Source organism: Balaenoptera acutorostrata, chromosome 2 (assembly GCF_949987535.1).
Source record: "Balaenoptera acutorostrata chromosome 2, mBalAcu1.1, whole genome shotgun sequence".
In the NCBI taxonomy this organism is placed as follows: domain Eukaryota; kingdom Metazoa; phylum Chordata; class Mammalia; order Artiodactyla; family Balaenopteridae; genus Balaenoptera; species Balaenoptera acutorostrata.
The window spans coordinates 169,382,374-169,402,918 of record NC_080065.1 but is presented as its reverse complement, the minus strand read 5'-3'; the positions used below and the strand labels follow the sequence as shown (position 1 = coordinate 169,402,918).

At 53.6% G+C, this 20,545-nt stretch overlaps 1 protein-coding gene across 1 annotated transcript in view; it reads right to left on the bottom strand.

The window, feature by feature from the left end:
• OBSCN (obscurin, cytoskeletal calmodulin and titin-interacting RhoGEF) overlaps positions 1-20,545 on the bottom strand; it is a 108,717-nt gene that overhangs the window by 48,152 nt on the left and 40,020 nt on the right. The window contains exons 36-49 of the mRNA XM_057540441.1: positions 20,271-20,537; positions 19,896-20,168; positions 18,992-19,264; positions 18,474-18,670; positions 18,225-18,300; positions 15,739-16,011; positions 14,420-14,686; positions 11,679-11,951; positions 10,518-10,793; positions 9,905-10,192; positions 9,497-9,772; positions 8,527-8,900; positions 7,140-7,998; positions 6,063-6,341 (exon numbers count right to left, since the gene is read on the bottom strand). Coding sequence (XP_057396424.1) covers positions 6,063-6,341; positions 7,140-7,998; positions 8,527-8,900; positions 9,497-9,772; positions 9,905-10,192; positions 10,518-10,793; positions 11,679-11,951; positions 14,420-14,686; positions 15,739-16,011; positions 18,225-18,300; positions 18,474-18,670; positions 18,992-19,264; positions 19,896-20,168; positions 20,271-20,537 — 4,251 coding nt within the window. The remainder of the gene's footprint in view (positions 1-6,062; positions 6,342-7,139; positions 7,999-8,526; positions 8,901-9,496; positions 9,773-9,904; positions 10,193-10,517; positions 10,794-11,678; positions 11,952-14,419; positions 14,687-15,738; positions 16,012-18,224; positions 18,301-18,473; positions 18,671-18,991; positions 19,265-19,895; positions 20,169-20,270; positions 20,538-20,545) is intronic.

Here is a 20,545-nt window from a genome sequence, read left to right as displayed (position 1 = left end):
AAAATACAACCACCCAAAACCTATGGGGCACAGCAAAAGCAGTTCTAAGAGGGAAGTTTATGGCAATTCAATCTCACCTCAAGAAACAAGAAAAATCTCGAATAAACAATCTAACCTTAACATAAAGCAACTAGAGAAGGAAGAACAAAGAAAACCCAAAGTCAGTAGAAGGAAAGAAATCACAAAGATCAGAGCAGAAATAAATAGAAATGAAGAAAACAATAGCAAAGATCAATAAAACTAAAAGCTGGTTCTTTGAGAAGATAAACAAAACTGATAAACGCTTAGCCAGACTCATCAAGAAAAAAAGGGAGAGGACACAAATCAATAAAATCTGAAATGAAAAAGGAGAAATCACAACTGACACCACAGAAATACAAAGGATTATAGGAGACTATTACAAACAACTATATGCCAATAAAATGGACAACCACGAAGAAATGGACAAATTCTTGGAAAGGTACAATTTTCCATGACTGAACCAGGAAAAATTAGAAAATATAAACAGACCTATCACAAGTAATGAAATTGAAACTGTGATTGAAAATCTTCCAACAAACAGAAGCCCAGGACCAGATGGCTTCACAGGCGAATTCTATCATACATTTAGAGAGGAGCTAACACCGATCCTTCTCAAACTCTTCCAAAAAATTGCAGAGGGAGGAACACTCTCCAATTCATTCTACAAAGCCACCATCACCCTGATACCAAAACCAGAAAAAGATATCACAAAAAAAGAAAATTATAGACCAGCATCACTGATGAACATAGATGCAAAAATCCTGAACAAAATACTAGCAAACAGCATCTAACAACATATTAAAAGGATCATACACCATTATCAAGTGGGATATATCCCAGGGATGCAAGGGTTCTTCAATATATGCAAATCAATGTGATACACCATGTTAACAAATTAAGGAATAAATACCATATGATCATCTCAATAGATGCAGAAAAAGCTTCTGACAAAATCCCACACCCATTTGTAATAAAAACTCTCCAGAAAATGGGCATACAGGGAACCTACCTCAACATAATAAAGGCCATATATGACAAACCCACAGCAAACATCATACTCAATGGTGAAAAACTGAAAGCATTTCCACTAAGGTCAGGAACAAGACAAGGATGTCCACTCTTGCCACTCGTATTCAACATAGTTTTGGAAGTCTTAGCCACAGCAATCAAAGAAGAAAAAGAAATAAAAGGAATACAAATTGGAAAAGAAAAAGTAAAACTGTCACTGCAGATGGCATGATACTATACATAGAGAATCCTAAAGCTGCCACCAGAAAACTACTAAAACTAATCAATGAATTTGGTAAAGTAGCAGGATACAAAATTAATGCACAGAAATCTCTGGCATTCCTATACAATAACAACAAAAAATCAGAAAGAGAAATTAAGGAAACAATCCCACTTACCATTGCAACAAAACGAATAAAATACCTAGGAATAAACCTACCTAAGGAGGAAAAAGACTTGGACTTGTACTCAGAAAACTATAAAACAGTGATGAAAGAAATCAAAGATGACATAAACAGATGGAGAAATATACCATGTTCTTGGATTGGAAGAATCAATATTGTCAAAATTTGTCAATATTGTCAAAATCAATATTGTCAAAATACTACCCAAAGCAATCTACAGATTCAATGCAATCCCTATCAAACTACCTACCAATAGCATTCTTCATAGAATTAGAACAAAAAATTTTACAATTCGTATGGAAACACAAAAGATCCCGAATAGCCAAAGCAATCTTGAGAAAGAGAAACAGAGCTGGAGGAATCAGGGTCCCTGACTTCAAACTATACTACAAAGCTACAGTAATCAACGCAGTATGGTACTGGCACAAAAACCGAAATATAGATCAATGGTACAGGAGAGAAAGCCCAGAGATAAACCCACACACATATGGTTACCTAATTTACGATAAAGGAGGCAAGAGCATACAATGAGAAAAGATAGCCTCTTCAATAAGTGGTGCTGGGAAAACTGGACAGCTACATGTAAAAGAATGAAATTAGACACTACCTAACACCATACACAAAAATAAACTCAAAATGGATTAAAGACCTAAATGTAAGACCAGACACTATAAAACTCTTAGAGGAAAACATAGGCAGAACACTCTATGATATAAATCACAGCAAGATCTTTTACGACCCATCTCCTAGAGTAACGAAAATAAAAACAAAAATAAACAAATGGGACCTAACTAAACTTAAAAGCTTTTGCACAGCAAAGGAAACCATAAATAAGATGAAAAGACAACCCTCAGAATGGGAGAAAATATTTGCAAATGAAACAATGGACAAAGGATTAATCCCCAAAATATACAAACAGCTCATGCAGCTCAATATCAAAAAACCAAATAATTCAAATAAAAAATGGGTGGAAGACCTAAATAGACATTTCACTAAAGAAGACACACAGATAGCCAAGAGGCATGTGAAAAGATGCTCAACATCACTAATTATTAGAGAAATGCAAATCAAAAATACAATGAGGTATCCCCTCACACCAGTCAGAATGGCCATTACCAAAAAGTCTAAAAACAATAAATGTTGGAAAGGGTGTGGTGAAAAAGGAACCCTCCTGCACTGTTGGTGGGAATGTAAATTGATACAACCACTATGGAGAACAGTAAGGAGGTTCCTTATAAAACTAAAAATAGAACTACTGTATGACCCAGCAATCCCACTACTGGGCATATACCCTGAGAAAACCATAATTCAAAAAGAGACATGTACCACAATGTTCACTGCAGCACTATTTACAATAGCCAGGACATGGAAACAACCTAAATGTCCATTGACAGATGAATGGATAAAGAAGATGTGGCACATATATACAATGGAATATTACTCAGCCATAAAAAGAAACGAAATTGAATTATTTGTAGTGAGGTGGATGGACCTAGAGTCTGTCTTACAGAGTGAAGTAAGTCAGAGAGAGAAAAACAAATAGCGTGTGCTAACACATATATGGAATCTAAAAAAGAAAAAAATGGTACAGATGAACCTAGTGGCAGGACAGGAATAAAGACATAGACATAGTGAATGGACTTGAGGAGACAGAGCGGGGAGGGGGAAGCTGGGGCAAAGTGAGAGTAGCATTGACATATATACACTACCGAATGTAAAATAGTTAGCTAGTGGGAAGCAGCAGCATAGCACAGGGAGATCAGCTCGGTGCTTTGCAATGACCTAGAGAGATGGAATAGGGACGGTGGGAGGGAGACTCAAGAGGGAGGGGTTATGGGGATACATGTATGCATATGGCTGATTCACTTTGTTGTAAAACATAAACTAACACAGTATTGTGAAGCAACTGTACTCCAATAAAGATCTATTACAAAAAAAAAAAAAGAAAAGAAAAAGAAAATCATATACCTGATAAGGATCTATCAATAGTACTCAGAATATACAAAAAACTCTTACAACTCAAAATTAAAAAAAACAAATAATCTAATTTTAAAATGGACAAAGGATTTCTCCAAAAAAAGATACACAAATGGCCAATAAGAACATGAAAAGATGCTCAATATCATTAGTCAGTAGGGAAACACAAATCAAAACCACAATGAGATACCACTTCACATCCATTAGGATGACTATAATTGAAAAGATGAACAAAAACAAGTGATGGCAAAGATGTAGGGAAATTGGAACCTTTGTACACTGCTGGCAGAAATGTAAAATGGTGCAGCTGCTGTGTAAAAGAGTTTGTCAGTTCTTCTAAAAGTTAAACATAGAGTTTACCATCTGACCCAGCAATTCCACTCCTAGGTATAGAACCAAGAGAAATGAAAACGTATGTCCACACAAAAACTTGCACATGAATGTTCATAGCAGCATTATTCATAGTAGCCATAAACCAATGGATAAACGTCATCCAATGAATGGATAAATTGTCCATATACAGTGAAATATTTTTCAGCCATGAAAAGGAATGGAGCACTGATAGTTATTACATGGATAGACCTTGGAAACAAGCTCAGTAATAGAAACCAGACATAAAAAGCCACATATCGTATAATTCCATTTACATGGAAAGTTCAGAATAGGCAAACCCACACAGACAGAAAACAGATTAGTGGTTGCCAGGGGCTGGGGGAGGGGGAATGGGGAGTGACAGTCAATAGGTATGGGGTTTCTTTCTGGGATGATGAAAATGTTCTGGAATTAGATGGTAGCATAACCTTGTGAATATATTAAAAACCACTGAATTATACATTTTTAAATGGTGAATTTTATGGTGTGCAAATATCTAAAAACTTTTAAATCCCAATAGAAAAGATAAGTTATGCACAGAGAAACAAAGATAAGAACGACATCATATTTCTCATTGGAAAGAATGCAAGCTAATAGGTGGTGGAGCAACATCTTTAAAGTATGGAAAGAAAAAACTGTCCTAGAAAAAATATCCTAAAGAAAAGCAAAATAAAGACATTTTTCAGATATCCCCACACTACAAAAATTGCTAAAATATGTCCTTCAGGCAGAAAGAAAGTGTTACGAGATAGAAATCTAAACCTACATAGCAAAATAAAGAGCTTGGAAATGGAAACACTTAGGTAAATATAGAAAATATCGTCTTATTTAAGATAATAGACTTGTTGCTATATTTAATAGTTTTATTTTCCTTTTTGTTGAGAGAATTATAGATTCTCATGCTGTTCTAAGAGATAATACAGAGATCCCATTTACTCTTCACCCAGTTTCCAGCGATGTTAACTTGTCTCATAGCTATAAAAGGTGACATTGCTATGATCCCTCGATCTTGTTCAGATTTTACAAGTTTCACACGAACTCCATTGAGTATATGTGTGTTTGTTTAACTTTATGCAATAAAATGAAATTTTATCAGAATTGTTGCACGTGTTAATAATTTGTTCATTTTCTTTGCCAAGTAGTATTCCATAGAATAGCCATACCACAGTTTAACAGTTGGGTCATTACCAGTTTTTGGCTATTGGGAATAAGGCTGCTATGAGTATTTGGGCACAGGTTTTATTATGAATTTGAGTTTTTATTTCTCTGGGATAAATAGCAAAAAAGGCAATTGTTAGATCATACAGTGACTACATAGTTTTGTGAGCAACTGCAAACTGTTTTTCAGAGTGGCTGCACCACTTTACACTCTCACCAGCAACGCATGAGAGATCCCATGAGGGAAATGGAAATAAAAACAGGCACATCTTCCAGGTGCTTCTTTGCCGTCTGTATGTCCTCTCTCTTGAAATGTATGGAAAGGTCTTTTGCCCCTATTCTAAGTGGATTTTTTTTTTTTCTAAGTGGATTTTTTAAAAAATTTTTATTGTTTAATTTTGAGCTTTCCTTTACATATTTTTTAGTCCTTTATAAGATATGTGATTTGCAGGTATTTTCTCCCAGCCCATAGCTTTTCATCCTCAACACCTGGTCTTTCTCAGAACAAAAGGTTTTAACTCTGAGGAGGTCCAGTTTACCAATTTTTCCTTTTATGGGTCAAGTCTAAGCAGTCTTTTCCTAGCCCTAGGTCCTGAGGATCTCCTCCTCCTTTTTTCTAAAAAAGCTTCAGCTTCAGCTCCAGCTTCATATTTTACATTTAAGTATTTAATCCATTTTGAGCTAATTTTCACATAAGGTCAAAGTTCATATTTTTGCCTACGAGTGTTCAAATTACTCCAGCATCATTTGAAATTCCATCCTTGAATCTGAAATTCTATCCTTACTCCATTTAATTGCTTTTGCATTTTTGTCAAAAATCAGATGGATATATTTGTACTGAAGCTGTCTAGGGCCCGCCAGGAATCAGGGACAAAGACCAAATATATATTTCTTATTGTGCCACAGTGCCGTTAACCACCCACTGTGCCCATGGGGTACCTCCAAACCTTTCCAGGTACCTCCCCAGCCCAGCCACCTCTCAAGGGGGCTCCAAGAGAACACTCTATCCTCCACAAGACATTCCAGCCCCAGATCCTGCCCGGCCTGAGGCCAATGGTCTCCAGCACTGCCTCTCCCAGCCAGGATCCCACCCTGAACCATCAAACCTGGCCGAGCACTCACGGTCCACGCGGAGCTCCGCTTTGGTAGAGGACACACCCACGCTGTTCTCAGCCAGGCAGCGGTAGACACCCATGTCTGCTGGCACCACAGCTGTGATGATGAGCTGGTGGCCGCCCTGCTGGTCCTCACTGATCATGTAGTGGTCATCCTCCTCCAGCACCCTCCCGTCCTTGAACCAGCGCACACTGGGCACGGGCTGGCCTGTCACCACACAGTCAAAGCTCACGGGGTACCCATCCAGCACCTCCTGATTCTGTAGCTCAGTCAGGAACACCGGGGCTGGGAGGGATGGGCAGGGCATACGACACGTTAGCCTCAGGCTCCCCCAAGTTGCCCCAGCTGCCAGCGGTTCAATGTGCGTGATCTGCACGGCACCCATTCACATGAGTGCTCACAGAATGGGCGGCGAAACAGAACTCTGTCTCTGCCAACTGAGCTCTTCCCTCCTCCCCATGCTCTAGAAGAATCCTCTCTTTGTTAGCCTGGTTCCCAAGCTACCATGAGCCAGAGAGATAGCAGACAGGAAATGGGGAGGAAGCGGAAGTAAAGGGAAGACCAAGGTCGGTTGTCTGGGATTGGAAGCACGCTAGTAGCTCAGAATTAAAGAGGAGGAATGATGCTGTGGGTTATTAATGATACTCCCTTTGTTGTTCCTAGGGAGATGCAAGTAAACAGTGAAATGACTTTTTAATTAACCTTAGTTGCTGGAGTGGGAAATGGGGTTCAGGCTGGACTATGTGGAACCCCACCTTTTATACAGATTATATCTGAAACCCTCATGGGGGGAAAAAATAACCCTAAACTCTAGGATGTCAGTATTCCCGAATCCATTTCACAGAACAGAACTCTGAGGTTCCAAGAGGCTAACCAGTAGCAGGCAGAGCTGGGATTTAAATTGAGCTCTGTCTAACCCCAAAGTCAGGGCTCCTCCCAGCTCAGTGGGCTGCATCTGCGAACAGCCAGAAGCTAAAGCCCCTTGAGCTAAACCTCCTTGAGTTTTCAGCTGACCCTGGTCACCGCTGCTGCCTTCGCTCTTCCTCTCCCCTCACCCCTGACCCAGGCAGCTTGCAGACTCACCTGCCTCTGCGGCCAGTACTGGCTCCGGAGGCGCTGCGGGGGTGGGGGCCACCTTGCCAATGCGCATCTCCACCCCATGCAGCCCCTGCTCTGACAGGCTGATGTCCACTCTGTTGTCCAGCGTGCCAAACATGTCCTGGAAGCAGGTGGCTGCCCGGCGGGCCTCGGCAAGCTCCTCGAAGCGGATGCAGATGGACTGTTCATCTTCGCGGTATGTCTGCCTGTCCCCAGGCTCCTCGGGCTCCGCCTTGCCCTCGTCAGCACTGAAGATCTCCTCATCTGAAACCTCTGCCGGGCCCTTCGTGCGGAAGAGGCGGTACAGCCGCCGGGCGGCCCGGCGGAGGGTGTCATCCAGCTCACTCCCGGAGGAACTCTCGGTCTCACTCTCCGTCCCACTGACCGCCACACAGGCGCTGTGGGCCACACGGCCAAACCTGTTGCTCACCTGACAGGTATAGTGGCCAGCGTCGGCCCGGCCCAGGCTAGTGACCAGCAGAGAGCAAGTGCCATCCCCAAGCTGGTCAGTGTGGTGGTGCTGGCCATCAGTCAGCTCCACACCGTCCTTCAGCCAGCGGGCACGCACATCTGTCTTGCTGGACACTACACACTCCAGATGCAGGACATCTCCCACCTGTGCCACGGTGTCCCCAAACGTGCGGCAGAACACAGGCCCCTCCTGCTGCTGCATCTCCTTCCGGACCTTATAACCCTTGAAGGCAGCCTGGATCTTCACTGCTGCCTTGTCCATGGATAGGTCACCCAAGTCCCCAACGCTCAGGTCTCCTGGTGGTGGGGGTACTGAGGCTGGCTTCTCCTGCTGCTTTTGTGGCTTCCCAGAAGGGGCTGCTGGGGCCTCAACCTGTGTGCACAGATGAGGTGGGGCACCTGAGGCCCGGGACAGGGAAAGGATTGTGTAGGGACACACACAGGGCAGGGGGAAGCAGAGCCCAGGTCTCCTGCCCCAGCTGCACGTCTTGCTCCAGCATGCCTGCTGCCTGCTACCTGCTGTCAACTGCACTACCTTCACTGAGGCCGAATGCCTGATGGCTTCTGTTGCTTCCAAAAAGCAAGCCCACCCTCCCTAAAACTGCTTTCCCCAGAGCAGGACAGAGTTGTGAGGAATACCAAGGAGAGATAGGTTCCAGCTCTTCAGAAAAGAAGTTTTAACAGCCAGGTGGATGGATGGATGGATGGGTAGGTGGACGGTCGATGGATAGGTAGATGGATGACCAACAGATGGGCAGATGGTGGGTGGGTGGAAGAACGGATAAACAGATGGTGGATGGACCGACGGACAACAGTGGATAGATGACGTGTGGATGAATGACAGAGTGGCAAGGATCTAAGAGACCCAGGCCTCTCCTTGTAGGTCAAGCTGGAGACTCACCTTGCTGGCCAGTGGTGAGGCACTGGCCCTCCCAGCCTTCTTGAGGTAGGTAACCAGGGAAGGAGTGCCCGCACGGGACTCGTCGTCAGAGCTGGTGTGTGAGAGGTCAGCCTCGCCAGTGCGTGTCAGCTCGTCAGCCGTGGAAGAGTCCTCAGAGAGGTCAGGAGCCACCTCCTCCACCTCCTGCCGCAGGCGCTGCGGGCGTCCATCCTCCTCGGGCAGCTCGCTGATGGAGTCCAGCGTAGGCTCTCGGCTCATGCGGCGCTTCTGGGCCAGGGCCTCCCACAGGAGATGCAGGTCGCCTTCCTGGGCCGCCTCAGGGGGCAGGCTGGGCTGTGTAGGGACCTCATCCCCAGATTCTGGGGTCAGCACCACTGAGGAGGGCAGGAAACTGGTCAGTCAGGCAGGGACAGAGCCATAACCCCAGGCCGGCCTTAGCTACTGACCACGGTTCCCCTTATAGGCCTCTGCTGCCTGCCTGGGCCCCCAAGAGTTCTGATGCACAATGTGTACAAGGTTTTAGAGGCTCTGAATGGCCCTCTCTAGGCCTCAGCATCCCCTGATCAAGCCAGACCTCAGTCTTCCTCCTGCACAGGAGGGGATGACCACAGGGAACACCAGGCCAGGGTCAGTGCAGGTGCAGGGGAGCTCAGAGTGCAGGGGGCTCAGAGAACAGGGATCCAAGGGTTTAAAGAACCAGCAGTGGGCACCAAGGGCTGCATTGGCCAGGATCCCACTCAGAGAGCGACGTGACCTCAGATGCCAATGATATGGGTTCTGACAGGAGGCTGAGCCACACCGATCTGGGCATCTCCCCACCCCGGGCCTCAGTCTTTCCTGGTGTGAGGCAGTGTCCTCAAGATGACCTCCTGCAGTTCCCCGAGAGAGAACCAGTGAGCAAGAGGGCTGGCCCACTCCATATCCCAGGGCTCCTCCCTCCCCTGTGCACGCTGGGCCCTGGGAGACATACCCTGGAAGGCAGCAGCTGCCACAGAGACCGGATCCCGTGCAGGGGCGCAGCGATACTCGCCCTGGTCCTCCGCTGAGAAGTCCCGAATCAACAGCGTCTGCCGCTGACCCTGGCAGAGAAGCTGGAAGCGCCCGCTGGGCTGGATGCGCTCTGTTCCCTTCAGCCAGATGACCTCACCGGCCTCGGCCACCTCACACTCCAGGCCCAAGTCCTCCCCAGCTGCCACCTGCCGGCTCTCAGGGGCAGGGGGTGCAGGCGTGGGCTCCTGGGGCTCTGCTGGGAAGAGTGATCAGGAACAGGAGGGGTGCATCAGTAAGGACGCGGGCAGGGACCCCCAGCTCAGAGAGGCCTTGAGGGCTCCAGGCTGGACCCCTACCCTCATAAACCAGGACTAAGGCAGCAACTCACCAAGCCTCACTGTCTGGGGCAGGTACACAGGCTCCCCAGCGCCTGCCGCGCCCACTGCGGCCACACGGAAGCGGTAGGTCTCCCCGGGGGTCAGGCCATCCACCAGGCACTCGGGCCCGGGCACCAGCTCATGGCACAGCTGCCACTCTCCTGTGGCCGCTGCCTTCATCTCTACCCGATAGCCACGGAGACCGCCTCCGCCGTCACTCGCGGGAGCCACCCAAGACAGTGTCACGGAGCTGCCAGTGCGCCCCACCACCTCGGCGTCCTCTGGGGGGTCGGGGAGGCCTGTGGGGGCGGGCAGGAGGCACAGGGTCAGTGCAGAGGCTGGCCGTCGGCACCTGCAGCCCTGCCCACCCTGGGGTCTGCTGGTGGGGCACAGTGTGGTCCACCCCTCAGAGTCCTGTGAGCAGCTGTGCCCCACAGCCCAGCCTTTCTGCGGGGGCGAGGAAGGTGCGTTTGAGTCCCAGGAAGACTGTGTGCCCAGAGGCCACCCAGCGTGGGGGGCCACGGAGAGCCCCAGCAGCCTCTGAAGCTGAAACCTCTTGCCCCCCGACCTGTCTCCCCGAGAGCCCTGGACCCGAGCTGCAGCAGGCAGACCCAAGCCACCCACCCAGCACAGTGAGCCTCGCAGAGGCCACGGCATCACGGGCGGCGAAGGTGACCTCGCCGGCGTGGTGCAGCTGGGCCCGGTGCAGCAGCAGGGTGTGCTGGCTGCCTTCGGCGGTGACTGTCCAGTCTGCGTCGTCAGGCTGCACCGGGGCTCCATTTATGTACCAGGTCGCCTCACCCACCGGCACTGTCTCGCTGAGCGTGCAGCTGAAGCTGGCCCGCCCCCCGGCCAGCACGGCCGTGTCCCGGGGTGCCTCCAAGACCTCCAAGCGCCAGCCTGCAGGGCGGGATGGGAGTGTGAGTTCAGGGGCCAAGGGGCGGCCTGGGGCGGGGGGGGGCTCGGAGACACCCACGCCACCCCCTTCCGTAGCCCCCAAGAAGAGGAGGGCACCAGCCTCAGGTGGGAGTGGCCTCAGAGATCAACGTCCCCAAGGCTACCACCCCATGCTCCTGTGGGCAAGTCTCAGAAATCGATGCCCTTCCCAGAGGCCCCAGCTTCCCCCCCCACTACCCCGCACTCCACCCCTGACCAAGCAGCTGGGTACCCAGTGGGAGGGGTCTCCGAGACCCACGCCCCACTGCTGCCCCAGCCCTGGCCTACTACCCATAGCCAAATATCCAGTGGGAGGGGTCTTGGTAACCTACGACCCCTCCTAGGACCCCACCCCCCTCGCACCCCACAGTGTGATATCTCGTGGGAGGGTTCCAAGAGGCTCATGCCTCCTGCATCCCTGGCCTCAGCCCCTCCCCCTGCACCCAAGCAGTGAGGTATCCGGTATCTGGTGGGAGAGGTTGAAGAGTCCCAAGTTCCCACACAGTGGCCCTAGCCCACCCACCCCCGCCCCCTGCAGCGTGTGGTACTTGGTAGGATGGGTCTGAGAGACTCACACACACCCTGTGGTCCAGCTCCACCCCCAGCGTCCCTGCAGTGGGTGATCCCGTGGGAGGGGTCTCAGCGACTGACCGCCCCCTTACATCCCCACCCTCCCACACTCTTGCAGCGGGGTATCAGTGGGAGGGGTTGCAGAGAACTACGCCCCCCCTCCCCGTGGCCCCAGAACCGCCCCCCTACCCCTGCGTCGTGGTATCTGGTGGGAGGGATCGCAGAGAACCACCCTCCCCCCTTGGACCCAGCCCACCCCCCCGACCCCACAACTCTAACCTCGGACTGTGAGGAACGCAGATGTCACCATGTCCCCCGCCAGGAAGGTCACCCGGCAGCTGTCTTGAGGCCGCAGGTTTCTGAGCAGCAGCAGGTGCCGCAGGCCGTCCTCAAAGTAAACCACCTCGGCGTTCTCAGAGGTGCGCACCGGCTCGTCATCCAGCAGCCAGGTGTGGGCTGCCACCTCCGGCCGCGACAAGAGGCACTTGAACAGCGCCTCACCGCCCTCAGGCGCCTCCACGTTTTCCAGGCCTCTCACCACAGTGTTCTTGGCTGCGGAAAGAAGGTGGCTCAGGGCGTTCTCAGGGCTTCTCCTGCCCAGCACCCCCAAGAGTCACGTGGAAGAGGCCCCCTCAGGACAAAGGGCCTAAGAGAATGCAGCCAGGTGGAGGGCGTCTGGGTGTCCGCCTGAAGTAGCCACACAGGGACCTCCTGAGGATGGGCCCTGCCCATCCCCATGCCATCACCAGACCTGCGGCTGGGAAGGAGGGTCCTCCCCACCTCACACGTAAGAAGCCTCACGAATGTTTGTTCACAGACTGAAAATTCACTGGCGGCCACAGCCGGGCTCAAACCCAGATGGAGGTTTACGCCTCTCAGCTTTGCTGCAACATGGGGCTCTGGAAAAGTGTTCCATTCCTTTCCTCCCCCAGCCAGGCTGGCAGACCTGTTGGGCTGCTCCCCTCACTCACTCAGACCAGACAGACCTCTGCCCTCATTTTCAGCCTGACCTAATTCTCTTGTACATACAGCCCAGGGGTCAGTAATAAGCAGCTATGCATTTTTCATGGAAGCCATGACGTCAGGACTGGGCATGCCAGGCCCCAGATCCAGCTCAATGCCTGGTCCCCAAGGGCTTGCCACCTCCAAGAGCCAATTCCCATGACAGGCCACCTGGACCCAAGGTGATCCAGTGGGCTTCAAAGTCCACGGGGGGCTTCCTGAATGAGGTGGATCTCTGAGGATGGGTAGGGGAGGTGTCCAGGCAAGGGAAGAAGTAAGAGGGGACACCATGATGGGACTGAAGAGGGATTCGTGCGGGGGGCAGCAGGGAGCCAGGCCAGTGGGGTGAAGGACGTAAAACAAGGTGGGGGGCAATAGGCAGGGGTGAAGTCAGGCAGGAGAGGAGCACCACATCACCCAAGGCTGTACAGGATGCTGGGGAGGCCGTGACCTTGACACGACAGCAAGGAGCCACTGCGGTCACCGAGGGGGTGGCAGCTTGGCCAAAGCTCCAGGCCCACAGCCCCAACTGCTGTCTGGGCTATGCACCCCGAATGGAACCCACACAAAGCCCTGATGCTCCCTCCTAGCTCATCCACAGAGTCCACACACCCCTCAGGCAGGGGTGTCCACTCTGGACAGGGGTCCCCGAGGAGTTAAGAGGGGAGGGCATCTCAGAGCAGAGGACCCACGGGGCCCATCCACATCCCTCTCCTTGCCACCCTCCTGGCCCTGGTATGCTCACATCACAGACCAGACTCCCCCCATAACCCTGGCTCCTTTCCTCCCCAGGTCAGAACTGACAGAACCAACGGGGACCGAGGGGTGCATCCCACATCTCCACTGTGCTTGGATGGCTGCGACCAGCCCCATCAGGGCTGCAGCTGCTCTTGGCCGCGATGAGATGGGTGGGGGGCAGGGAGAAGGCTGGGCCTGCAATCAGCGCTGGAGTTCACCCTCCTTAGCTCCTATCCAAGGATCAAGGCTGCTTTATTTCTATAAAATCCCAGATATTAAAGCAGCAGTGAGCCCCTGAGGTCTCCCTCCTGCCATCTCCTGCTTTCTCTGCATTTTGTTCTCTACTCCCTGCCGGAGGCCTGAAGGCTCTGCCCCAGATGTCCACAAGCCCCCACCCCCGCTGCCTCCTTCAGGCCCAGGTTCACACTGCAGCCCCTCCCCACAGCTCTTCTCACATTTTCCTTCAGCTCCCACAGGAATGTCACCCCTGAAGGGAGAGAGTTTTGTCTGTTCACTGCTGTGCCCCCAGGGGCCAAAAAAAAAAAAAGCGTTTAAAAACTTAAGTTATTGAACTAGTGTGTGAATGGGGTGTGAGTGACCTCAGGCGGCCAGTGGCCCAGACCAGGTCCCACCTGCTCTTCCCAGCTTGGATGGCCCCCCTGACAACTGCCTGACAACTGCCAGCTCACTCACCACTGGGAACATTTCAGGTTTTCCCAAAGAGAAAGTAGCCTCAGCCAAATGGCACCTACGGCCCCTGCAGAGCTGCAGCCCATTGTCTGCCCTCCTTGGCCCCCCATAGGGTATCCTGGCTGTGCTGCAGATAGGGAAGTGGGGCTCAGAGCGTCCTCTGAGTGACCAGCCCGGGAAGGGGCAGAGCTGGGGTCTGAACTCAGTATTCGTGGAGCTCAGCCCAGTGGCCCTCCTCTGCTCTAGGACACAGCCCCGTCTATGGCCACACAGGCCCCAGGCCTGCCCACCCACCTGCTTGCCTGCAGGCTGCCTCCCCGCCTGCCTTTACCCCCACCCCTCCCCGACAGGGTGTTCTGGATACAGATTCTTCAAGCAGCCTCTGCCCTTGTGTTTTCTATCTGTGCTGTCCTGACAGGCTGCTTTGGGAGGAGAAGGGGTCTGGGTGGGTAGGCTCAGAGCCTAGGATCTGCTTACTGGGATCCCGTCTTTCTAGCACGCTGTCACTGCCTGTCATTTCACCCTTATGGCTCTACGTGAGCAGCACCATAGCTGTGCTGGGCCTGGGGCTGCCCGCCAGACGGCCTCACCTTGCACTTGCAGCAGGGCCACCACGCGGGTGCCCGCGGCCTCACAAGTATAGATGCCGCTGTCGCAGGGCAAGGCCGGCCTGAAGGACAGCCTGGCCACGGTCCAGTCCTGCTCTATGATGACACGGCGCCCATCAGCGCACACCTCCTGCTCGTCCATCTTCCACGTGGCCTGCACGGGCCGTGAGTACTGGCAGAGGAGTTCAGCCGGGCCACCCTCCTCCACTGCCAGGTCCTGCATGGCACTGACCACTTCCACTGTGGGATCTGTCGGCCGACAGGCCAGGCACACGTCAGCTGGAGCAGTGTGACTGAGGCCCACCCACCCTCTGCAGTCAGCATCAGCGACTCAGAGGCAAGCAAAAGCAGGGCTGTGGTAGAAGGGGGACCCACCCCGGTGACCCAGGGCCCTCCACGTGGGGCAAACCTTGCCACCATACACCCCCGCCCACAGCAGACTGTTAGCTCAGTCTCCGTCCACTGGGCCTCTCCTAGCCACTGTTTCCCCTGAGCCCTCACTTCCTCTAGCCCAGGGCGCATGTTGCCCCAGTAGGACACAACAACCACTCCTGAAAGCCCTTGGGCCCATTCGGGCTCCACAGCTCCGATGGGCACTTGGCACCCCAAGCCCAACTTATCCCTTCTCCAGGGGCCTTGTCGCCCGCCCCCTCAGGGCTCCCATCCTATTTCCATCTGCTGAAATCCTATCAACAAATGGTTTGCCCCTCTGACCTGGGCAAATGTCCACATTTATTCTGCAAGAGCACAGAGGAGGCCAGATGACAAATATGCCAGTCGAAGCCACACTGGGCTGCTGTGCCAGAAGTGCCCAATGCCCCCACTGGGGGTGGGCTGAGGGGCTTCCGTGGAAGCCCACTACCCTCCCCAAGGACTAGCTCTTTCCCAGAAGGGTGCAAGACCCTGACCAAGCCAACAGCACGGGAAGCAGCTACAAGCAAGGACAGTGCAGGCCGTGCCCGGGGCTGGGAAAGCTGCCTTCACCTCCAGGCTGCTCTCTGGGCGTGTGACTGAAGGAGGGGCAACTGCAGAGTGGTGGCCAGGTGGGCAACTGTGCCCAGGGCCCTATAAGCAGGTGGGAATGAAACTCCAGTTTCACTGCTGAGTCCGGTCTTCTTTCTCATCCCCCAGGTGGGACTGCAGCCTGCCCACAGTGCCCACTCATGGTACACACGGAGAGATGTGCAGTCTGTGTGTTGGGGGCCAGTCCCTGAACCCCCCACCCTGGGAGCCCGCAGGAAGCGTACAGCGGCAGCAGGGGCAGAAGCTCCAGCATAGGGCAGGGTTCCATCGGCTGGTACCTTTGACCAACAACTTGGCCCTGGAGACCAGGGGCCCTGCCCGGAAGGTGATGGTGCCTGAGTCAGCGACCCCCAGGCCTGAGAGCGTGAGGGAGTGGAAGGTCCCATCATGCACGGAGATGGCACTCTGGGGGCCGTCCTGCAGCAGGGTCCCATCCAGCCACCAGTGGGCCTCCGGCCCACCCGCACGGGACACCTCACAGGAGAACGTGGCCACCTCCCCCGCAAAGACGTCCACGTTCTGTAAGCCACGTACCAGGCACGGTGCTGCCTCTGTGCAAGAGGACGAAAGGAGGGGAGCTGGGGGTGCCCTGGGTCTGTGGGGCCACCCTGAGGTCCACCATGCTGGAGGCAGCCTGGGGCTGGGGTCTAGAAATTTATCCAGGCCCGCTAGCACCCCCTGCTCACAGAATGAGACATGGAGACCACCCATAGTGAGCCTGTGGAGAGCCAGCTCAGCCCCCCTGCACCTCACAGCCCCCTTCAGAACATGTTCGGTTTCATCAAAGGAGACCAATGACCTGCATCTCACCCTTTTCAGAAGGCAGAATTAACAAGTTAACAAGCCCCAAGTCCCATGGCTGCCATCTTTATGGGGTTCGGTGTGGGATAGAGAAGAGAGGTCATGGGGTCCACCTCTCTGAGAGGGAGGGGGTCTGCTCAGGAAGTGAGCCTCCCTTCCTGGGGGTGTGGAAGCAGATGCTTCTCCCATCCCCAGAGGGCCATTTGTCCAGATGTCCCCTAAGGTCCCTTTGGCCCTAAGATTCTGGGGCCCTAATGCAAAATGGCAATTTCCCCCTGACCTGTCACACAGCAGGGTGTGAGCCCAGGGTGTTTCCCAGATGCCTTCTCTGTGTCTGCACACCTGCCCCAGCCAGGCTCTCCCTCAGAAGCCCTCCACGTCCCTCCTAGGCATGCACCATCAACTCTCCAGTCCCAGGCCCACACCAGCCCCTCCATGTTCTCCCAAGAGTGCACATCTAACTGTATCCTCAACCTGCTCCACCAGCTCCCCGTTCCCATCTTCGGCACAGTTCCCAAGCTTGCCCGTATCCCACCAACCACCCATCTGCACAAGCTCATGCTCATGGCTCTCTGCCTGAAGCCACAACTGCTGTCTGTACATGAGCCAGTTCGCCCCAACTGGGGACACTGGGTTGAGAGGGGCCAAGGCACTTCCCTCAGTGGGATCTGCAAGACCCAACCCAGCTCCATGCTGCCTCTCACAGACACCCACTCTGATGAATACATGAGGCCCTTCCTGGCCTGACTCTGCTCAGGACACACAGGATACTGCCCCTTCCCATCATTCAACTTGAGGGCACTGCACTCTGGAGACTTTCCCAGCCCCACAGGCCACATGAAGACTCGGGGTGGGGACACCTGGGACTCAGGACACACTGTCTCCATGTACAACTCCCCCAGCAGACTGGGGACTCCCTGAGGGCAGAGCTGCAAATGGCCCCTCTCGAGGTAGATAGTAAATATATGATGGACAGATAGTGGATGGATGAGTGGATGGATGGGTGAGTGGATGGATGGGTGAATGGATGGTGGATGGATGGACAGATAATGGATAAATGATGGCTGGCTGGATGGCTGGATGGTAGATGGATAAACGGATGGATATGTGGATGAATGGGTAGATGGTGGACAGATGGATGGATGGATGGATGGATGAATTAATGATGGATAGATGGTGAATGGATATATGTATTGATGGTAGATAATGGTGGGTGGATGGATGGATAGACGATGGACGGTGGATGAATGGATGGATGCTGGATAAATGGATGGACGGATGGATCGATGGATCGATGGCATAGAGGGGTGGACGGATGCATGCACGCATAGATGGATGGGTAAATGGTGGATGGGTTGATGGCCAGTGGATGGTAGATGGACAGGACCAGTATGAGAACCAGGAGTAGGACAGCAAGGGAGGGTCCCTCATGGCCAGGTATCCAGAGATGACTAACTCTGGGGACAAGGTATAACAAGTTGAAGGTCCTTAAATCCTATTTGCATGCCTGGGCCCAGGTACACTATGCCCCAAACCACTCACGTGTCACAGGTGTGCTATTGTATCAACATCTGGGAGCCTGTCAGGTATGCAGGTGTGTGTAAATGTGGACAAGAGCACACAAACCTGCATCACAAGGAGTAGCTATATGGAGGGTACAAGTCCAGAAGGCCCTGCTTCCATCTCAGGGCCCAAATCCCCAGCAGCCAGACTCCCCATCTCCCTCCTACACACAGCACTGATCCCACACAAGGACCCAACACACACCAGAATTTCTCAGGCTGATCTTCACTAGCCCACTTCCAGTGGCTTTAGTGGTCAAGAGTGGAAAACTGCCACCCCATAGCAAGATCACTGCTGGAAGGCTCAGGTTTCTGGCCTCACCACCTGCCAACAGTTCCTTGAGTAGGGAAACATGGGCACCTACGAGCAGGAAGGCTGGGTATAGGAGAGGGCTGCCCACCTGTGACCTTCAGCTGGGCCTCTGAGCGACATGAGCCCACTTGGAAACTGATGGTTCCGGCATCTTCAGGGGTCACCTGTGGAAGCAGAGATGGGGGCATCAGCCCGGCAGTGCCATGTCAACCATCTCTACTTTGCAAGTCCCCAGCCCAATTCCACTGGAGTTGAAACCTTCCCTCTCTCCCACCCCTGGGGGGTGGGAAGGCCCCTGGACGCATTGCGGGGTACCGGCAGGTCTGGGGAAGGCCACCTTGTGCAGGGTGAGCAAGTGGAGTGTGCCATGCTCCACTGTGATGTCGTTCATCTCGTTGGTCTGCAGGGGCACCCCTCCCAGGGCCCAGCGGGCCTCCTGGCCCAAGGCCCTTGACAGTCGGCACTGGAAGTGGGCGTCCTGGCCCTCGCTGAGCTGCACATCCTGCAGGGGCTCCAGGATGGTCACCTCAGGGGCTGCATGGGTTGGGGGAGGGGTAGAAGCATGGCATCAGCCTCCGTGTCCGGGATGCCCCTCCCCCACCGTCAGGAGCACCTCCCAGTCTCCAGGGTCTGCCCCCAGCACCCCTGCCCCAATCCCGGAAGACAAGCACACCGGGCACCACTCTACCCCAACCTCTTGGGTCACCCCAGAATCACTCGTTCACCACCAGTTCCCCACCCTCAAAGGCAGGAAACCTTGTCATCTATCACTGTCCCTTGACAGGGCCTGGCCCAAGGAGGACCTGGGTGTCCTGGCCCCAAGCGCAGTGAGCAGTGAGGCCCAGTTCCTGCTACCTGTGACGGTGAGTTGGGCAGAGGATGTGTGGAGGCCCACGTGGAAGGAGACAATGCCCGCATCCTCGGGAGTCACGCTCTTCAGCCGCAGTGTATGGGTGCGGCCACCCCGCACGGCCACTTCGGTCACCTCATTGCTCTGCAGTGGCAGGCCCTGGAGGCGCCACTCCACATCCACGGCCTCAGCCCGTGACACTTCACAGCTGAACTCTGCTTCCCCGTCGGCTTGCACCTCGGTGTCAACCAGGCCCCGCACGATGGTCACCTCAGGCTCTGGAGTGTGGGCAAAGGGGGCCTTTACCAGCCAGGTCAGAGCACCTGGGCCAAGCTTCCATGCCCCCCGCCCCAACTCACCTCCAGGAAGCCCTCCCAGGCACTCTCATGCTCTTCTCCTGCCACACAGCCTCTATCTGCCCCCCGTGAGATTCATCACCCAGTTTGCTCACAAACACAGCTCCCTACCATGACACTGAGCTACTGGGGACAGAGCTGGGGCTGGGGGCACCTCTGTTTGGAGGAAGCGGGCAAGGGATTGTGGGATGGTGGGCTGCTTTTGTTCCTTCCCCCCCGCCCCCCACTGTGGCCAGCCCTGCCCTGGCTGGGACATCAGGGGGGGCAAGACCTTCGGAACAGACAGGCAGGAGCTCACAGAGGGTGGCCCAGGCCAGGCTGCCCCACCTGCTGGCAGGGGCGGGAGGCAGGGCGGTGTTCAGGGGCTACGGTTTCCTCACCGTCGATGCTCTTTTCTAGGGGCAGCAGCACCAGAGTGGTGCAGAGAACGCTTGTAACCCCAGGGGTCTTAGAGCCACCCCAGAACAGCACCCGGTGAGAGGGGGTACCGGGGTGGGCCAGGTGTGCCCCCAGGGCAGCTATGTGGGGAGTGGGTGTGGCAGGGAGGGCTCACCTTTGACTTTGAGGGAGGCCAAGGTTTTCTGGCTGCCCACCATGCAGGCGTACTCGCCCGCGTCCTTGGCCTCAAGTCCGTGGATCAGTAGCTCACACGTGGCCCCCTTGCGTCGCATCTCATACTTGGGACTCCCTTGCAGTTCCACACCCTCCTTGAGCCACAGCACGGGGGCCCCAGGCTCTGAGTCATTCAGCTGGCAGCACAGCTGGGCCACACCACCCACCTCCTGCTCTGCACTCTGCAGCTCCGTCTTAAACATGGGCCTAGGGGCTGGAGAGTCAGGGAGGGGCTCTTAGGGCTGCTACTCAAGGCGCCTGCCAGCTCCATGGGGGCTGAGGGGCCCGGGGAGGGCAGGGGTCCCGGGAAGCTCACCGCGGACAGAGAGGCTCGCAGTGCTCTGTGCGTGGCCTGTGTCGCAGGTGTAGTGGCCGGCATCCTCCTGCTCAGCACCGTGCACCAGCAGCTCAGCGGCTGTGCCCTCCAGCACCATCTGGTACTTGGCACAGGGGAAGAGCTGCAGGGAGCCCTTGCGCCACTCCACGCTGGCGCCTGCCCGGCTCAGCTCACAGCGCAGGTGTGCCGTTGCGCCCTCGTCTACCTCCTGGGCCTGCAGCTCCCGAAGGAACCTCACGGGTGCAACTACAGGG